Source organism: Mastomys coucha, unplaced genomic scaffold (assembly GCF_008632895.1).
Source record: "Mastomys coucha isolate ucsf_1 unplaced genomic scaffold, UCSF_Mcou_1 pScaffold22, whole genome shotgun sequence".
In the NCBI taxonomy this organism is placed as follows: Eukaryota; Metazoa; Chordata; class Mammalia; order Rodentia; family Muridae; genus Mastomys; species Mastomys coucha.
In genome coordinates, this window is record NW_022196905.1 from 69938466 (window position 1) to 69944996 (window position 6531).

At 43.4% G+C, this 6531-nt stretch overlaps 1 protein-coding gene across 1 annotated transcript in view; it reads left to right on the forward strand.

The window, feature by feature from the left end:
- The window catches only part of Thegl (theg spermatid protein like), a 41386-nt gene extending 36842 nt beyond the window's left edge, over positions 1-4544 (forward strand). The window contains exons 7-9 of the mRNA XM_031342820.1: positions 2382-2513; positions 3690-3865; positions 4213-4544. Of these exons, the coding sequence (XP_031198680.1) occupies positions 2382-2513; positions 3690-3865; positions 4213-4327 (423 nt within the window). The 3' untranslated portion in view covers positions 4328-4544. The remainder of the gene's footprint in view (positions 1-2381; positions 2514-3689; positions 3866-4212) is intronic.
- The last annotated feature ends 1987 nt before the right edge of the window (positions 4545-6531 follow it).

Here is a 6531-nt window from a genome sequence, read left to right on the forward strand (position 1 = left end):
AAAAAAAAAAAAAAAAAAAAAAAACCTGTGAACACCTGACAATGCTCCATGTCCTCTTCACTTACACTGCACAAGAATAAATTTCAAAAACAACTTACTGGTTTTTTCTGCCTGCAATTAAAGTGCTGTTTTGTTAGCATTGATTGATATACCCTGCTTCAAGCTCTTCATATTTAATTTTAGATTTATTTTATTTTACATTTAGATTTTATATTATTTTATTTTATTATGTGTATGAGCATTTTGCCTGCATGCCTATATGTGTACCATGTGCATGCCTGGTGCTTGCTAGTGAAGATCAGAAAAGGACAATACATCTCCCGGAACTGGAATTATAGGTAGTTGTAACCACGTGGGAGCTGGAAATGGAACCCTGGTCCTTTATAAGAACAGCAAGTGCTCTTAACCACTGAATCAACTCCCCATCCCCCACCTTCAAACTCAAATACAAGTAATGTGAATAGACAGAGCTCGCGATTTGAGCAAGTTTTCACAATTTAGATACTGATAAAGGACTCCCGGGTCTGTAGGAGGCAGCATCACAACCCTTTAGTTCCCTGGTCCCTGTGAGGTCTGATTTACGAGTTCAAACAAGACACAGAGAATATAGTGTGGGAGACAGGCTGCATTTATTAAATAAACTACAGTTTTGGAGTTGGAGGGATGGCTCAATGGTTAAGAGCAGTTGTTCTTGTGGAAGACCCAGGATTGATTCCTAATGCCCACATGGCATTCACAACCATCCATAACTCCTATTCCAGAGGATTTAACACCCTCTTGTGGCTTCCTCGGGCACCAGACACACACGAGGTATAGAGACATACATGTAGACAAATGCTCATACACATAAAATAAATAAAAGGAAAGAAAGAAGGATGGAAGGAAGGAAGGAAAGAAGGAAAGAAAGGAAGGAAGGAAGGAAGGAAGAAAGAAGAAAGAAAGAAAGAAAGAAAGAAAGAAAGAAAGAAAGAAAGAAAGAAAGAAAGAAAGAAAGAAAGGGGGCTGGAGAGATGGCTCATTGGTTAAGAGCACTGACTGCTCTTCTGAAGGTCCTGAGTTCAAATCCCAGCAACCACATGGTGGCTCACAACCATCTGCAATGAGATCTGATGCCTTCTTCTGGTGTGTCTGAAGACAGCTACAGTGTAGTTACATATAATAAATAAAATAAATCTTTAAAAAAAAAAGAAAGGAAAGAAAGAAAGAAGGAAAGAAAGAAGTAGAGTACCCTTCAAGGGCTGAGAACAGACTATGCCAAAGAGACCATTGTCTTTTATAGTTCTTGCAGGCTTTATTCTATTTTCTATAGTCTTCAGACCGAGAAACTTTTTCTGAGAGACACTGTCCTGATTTAGGAATTCAAACAAGCCAGCGGTGCCACTTAACTCTCACAAGAGGCAGCACCAATAATCTGAGAGACTCATGCTAGGTATTAATTCTATGAGGGTCATGGCTCTCAGATTCAGAGTTGGAGAGTTGTTCATTAATGAACTTCCAAGCATTATGTCTCTTCAGGGAAAGAGATAGGACTCAGGTCCAATTCCTTCAATTCCTAAGTGACAGCCCCTCAGTCCCTTGTTTTAGTTTATTGTATATGAAAGAGTGGTCATGCCCCAGAGCCCCCAAGCCTGCTAAACTCTTGACAGGCTGCTTTGCACAGACACATGCTTCTGCTTTCTTCTTGCCTTTTACTGCTTTTCTTACTTGTTCCAATTAGAAGAGAGCTGCTTAAGCAAACGTCCTTCACTGTGTCAATCTGTGATGCTGAAATCCCCTTTCCTCAAGGGGTTAAAAAATTAGGACACAGTCTTCTTGCTTGGGTATACACATATGATACAGCCACAGCTTCTCTTGGCCAACTTCCTGGTTTTTTGGGTTTTTTTGGTTTTTGTTTGTTTGTTTGTTTGTTTTTAAATTTTCATCACATCTATTTACCTGATGTGCTGGTGCACGCATGCGCACATGCAACCATTACCACGGCACACTTGTGGAGTAGAGAAGACAGCTCTTCGGAGCCAGTTCTCTCCTTCTCTCTTTATGTAGGTTCTGGGGATTGAACACAGGTCATCAGCTTTGTATGGCAAGCACTTTACCTGCTGACCCATCTCACCAAGATCAACATTACCACGGACTTCTGAGTTAATTTGTACCATCGCTGGCTGTTTCTCCCACACGTGCCATGTAAAAATTAAATCTATGTATAGCTGTCGTGGAACCCATGCAGTCCAGTTTGAGTAAGATGGAAGCTGATCCTGTCCAGGATAACTGAAGGCTTCCCACCCTTTCTGTTGAGTTCTTGGAACACAGTCAAGAGCTCAGACCAAATTCTATAATGCTAAACTGGACACACATTTACATACTGTTTTCTCTTTCTTTCCTAGATTGAAACCAAGATTTCCTTCTCTACCCTGACTGCTGTTGCAACCCCAAGGATTGTAGACCTTGCCCACCCAAGGATTAAGATAGAGGGTCTATGCTATGAAAGAGAAAGGAGCGAATTGCCCATCCGTCCTGTAAGTCACCCCTGCCTCCCTCATTGGCTTGCTTTCTGGTTGCTCCTAAGATGCTGTTTTGCCTCAACAAGGCCTAGGCCAAAATCATCAGAAAAGATAATGTTGAACGGGTTCTATGATGGGAAGGGAGGCTACCAGCGTGATAAGGAGGAAGGCAGAGGAGTGGAGGGCAAAGAATGTGGGCTTTGAAGTTAGTGAGCTGGGTGTGAGTCTTTGCTCTTCACAGGGAGGACTGGCTGGTTGCTATGCAACAGCCTTCTCATTTTTACCAATAAAGAAACAGTATGGAAGATGTGCCTTTCAAAGTCAGGCAAGAGGAGAATAGTCAGGCAACACGTATTCATTTGGCACCTATTAGGTAATAGGGCAAACCGTCTCCTTCGAGCAGTTTATACTGTAATGGAAAAAGCAGATGATAGACAAATGAGTTTGTGCTGTAGAGCCATATTGTAAGAAAGATTAAGTGAGCCAGGTATGGTGAAACAAATGTGTTATCTTTGTGCTCAGGATCCTGAAGCAGGAGGACCTCAGGTTTGAGGCACAGTTGAGTTGTATAGCATGGGGGCTTGTAAGACAGTCTCAAACAGACAAACAGGAAGATTAAATAAGCACTCTAGAGATGGCCCATTAGAAAGGATGATCTGTCTCTGTAGGTCAGGAATCCCTCCGTGAGGGTCTGAGGTCTGAATCTAGAAACAAGGGAAATATGTCTCAGCCAAGACTGAGGAAAGATGTCTCACGCAGAACTAGCAAGTGAAGAAGTCCTGAGGCAGAAAGAGCCAGAAAAGAGGCCAAGGGTCACAACATCCTGATGGGAAGGGGGGAAGATGAGGTCAGAGATGGGGCAGGGTTGGGGGGTTCTGCAGACGCAGGAAGGAACCTACTCCAGTGTCAGCAAACGGAGGTTTCCTCAGAGGGGGCTAACACCTGAGAGTGGTGTGCTCCAGCCCAGCTTTAGAAAGTACTTGCCTGGTAGAGGGCTTTGCCAATGGAGTGGGGTAGGGAGAGGCTCCTGCAGCCATGCGAGGAAGGCTGGACTGCTGGGCCTAAGAGCAGGAGGCGAGGGGGTCAGCAGAGAGTACAACTGCAGTATTTCAGGAGAGAAATGAGAGGGAGACAGGGGGCACAGGAAATTCTGGGATGGCATTTGTGTCTTTTTTTTTTCTTTTGCTCCAGGTAGCCCCTGCTGCCCTACTTGCCAATCCTAGTGAAAGAACGATATTTCTAGCAAAGTCCAAACGTGTTCATGAAGATTACCTGCCTGTCCGAGATGCTCAATGGCCTGTATCTTATGCTGCGACTCATTCTCAAGTGTCCGAGAGAATCCAGGAGCTAGCCCATCCACCCACAAGGTATTGCAATTTAAGCTTAAAGTGAGACAGGAAGGGTTAGGGGTCTGGAGAAAGGGGGAAAATTGATTTAAAGTTAAAAACAAAATAAAACTGTAACTTTTTTTTTTTTTTTTTTTTTTTGGAAAAGAGCAAATCCTTTGGAATTTGACAGCTTGCAGACCCTAGATCATGCTTATAGTGTCTTTCTTTGACCCTTCGTTTTCTTACCTGTATAATGGTGGCCTTGAAATCCCAATGGGACAATAATATGCTCATTATTTCACTTGGGGGTGAGCATGTGCTTGGGAAATATCAGTTCCTTTTCTGTTCTCTTCACATCAGATTGGCTTCTTTTTCTCCTATTCTAGGAGTCCAGCGAACCTTGTATTTTACGACCCGGACGTCTTTAAAGTCAAGCCTTCTGCTTTGAAAGCATACTGTTCCCCCAGGGTCAAGGAGCTGGCGGAACCCATTGTGCGTTAACTACGGCAAGCCATCCAAGGCAGACACAAGTTAGGCAGATGACTTTGTTTCTAGCCTTGGTGTGTACATCTTACTGATCACCTCCCAGACTTGAGACTTCCAGGAAACACCGCTGTGAGCGTCAGATGGCACTGTGTGCGATCTTGTCTCTGAGAAGTTTGGGGAGCTCACCCAGCAATAAAAGAAAAAGCAGTGCCTGCCTCATTATCCCTCCTCAGACTGGAATCTCAGAGGTCCCCTTGCCGCGCAGAGCCTCGCTGCACTGCACTGCACTTCACTACTCACATTCTCTCTCATGCTTTACTCTTCGCTACCTCCAGGCCTTCTCTACAAAGTCCTAACCATCGAGGTCATTCTTAGCTTGGCCTTGTCCGGCTCCCTTCGCCACCTACAAAAATGAACGAAACGCGGAGAGCTTCTTTGGATAGGATGAAAGGATTTCATAGTCCTTTTTAGGGAACAGCTTTACTTTAACTTTTCTCCTGCCTCGCTCCATGCTCCCAGCTACTCACCACAAAGGAGAGAGAAGAGAAATCTATATGGCATGCATCTGTAATCCCAAGCTACTCGTGAGGCAGGGGAGAGAGCATGGCCTGAGCCCAAGATCAAGAGCAGTGGGCAACAAACAGTCACATGCTGTCCCAAAAAGATAAGTTTTAAAAAGAAAAGGCTAGTGATGCGGTATGTGTCTGTGTTCCCAGAATTTGGGAGACAGAAGCAAAAGGACCTACTCCATAAAAAGACCGTGTCTTGGAGGGTTGTGTGTGTGCGCCCGCGCATGTGTGTATGTGTGTTTGTGTTTGTGTGTGTATAAGTGTGTGTGTGCATGTGTGTGTTTGTGTGTGTGTGCTTGTGTGTATATGTGCGTGTGTATGTATGTGCTTGTGTGTATATGTGCATATGTATGTGTGTGCTTGTGTGTATATGTGCGTGTATATGTATATGTGTGTATGTGTGTGCTTGTGTATATATGTGCATGTGTGTATGTATGTGTGTTTTTGTGTATATATATATGTGTGTGTGCTTATGTGTATATGTGCATGTGTGTGTATTATGTGTGTTTTGTGTGTATATATATGTGTGTTTGTGTGTGCTTATATGTATATGTGTGTGTATATGCATATGTGTGTGTTATGTATATGTGTGCATTGTTTTTAATAGCAAGCATAAAAAACTCTCTACCAAATTGTATCTGCTTAGAGTTTTTGAATTTAGTTTTCTCCATGTATCACTATTTAAAAATTTTAATTTTTATGGGCCCTGCCTAGCATGAAGACGACTTTACTCAGAATCTTATTTTACAGTGAAGGAGCTCCTGTTTACGGAAGGGTGTTGAGAGGCAGTATTAGAACAATAGTTTTTTTTACTTTGTGTTTGCTGTTAGAGGGACCTGGGTTTGTATGCCTCCTGGGCCATTTACTGGGCTCCTGAGCTTAAACCAGTTTCTCCACTTTCTACGTCTCAGTTTCTTTATATATAAAGTAGGCCTTTCCACAGTGCTGTAAAGATTAAATGGAAAAATACATTGAATAAAGACTGAATTTTTATTAAAATGTACTGTGTTTGCTGGGAGGGAGAAATGGCATCATTAATGTCAATGAAGAAAGTGCGGCCTGATTTTTCCATCAATCAAATGCTTTTTTGAGGCGCTGTACAAGGAGTGGGAGGTACAGCACAGTGAGCCTATCAGATGCTAGTTCTGCTCTTACTGGCTGTTCATCTCCATTACAGCCCATTACAAAGAAGTGTGACACAGGCATGGTAATGACGCTATGACGCAATGTTGTGAGGTTACAGAACAGAGAGCTTCCGTCTCTTAGGAAAGTGAGGAAGGTTTTCTTTAATGAAGAGATAACTGGCCTGGAACCCAAACATTGAGTAGGATCAAGTGATTGCAGAGTGGACAGCAAGGCGTTCCATAGAGTAGACACATGTGCTTCAGAGATGTAGTTGAGTTTCTGGTCATCCTGCGATGACTCTCTTCCCTTTGGAGAGCATCTCCCGTCTCCTTTCCAGGAGCTACCTTCAAGTCACTCAAACTTTACATGGGGGAGGTGGGAGGAGGTTAGTGGGGAGGATGACACATAGCTTGGGGTTGGACACATAGACACATAGACACATAGCTCGTCTAACATGTGCGAGGCCCTGAGCACAAGCCCCATTCCCTATAATGTGAACAACTAAATAAGGGGGCTGGAGAGATG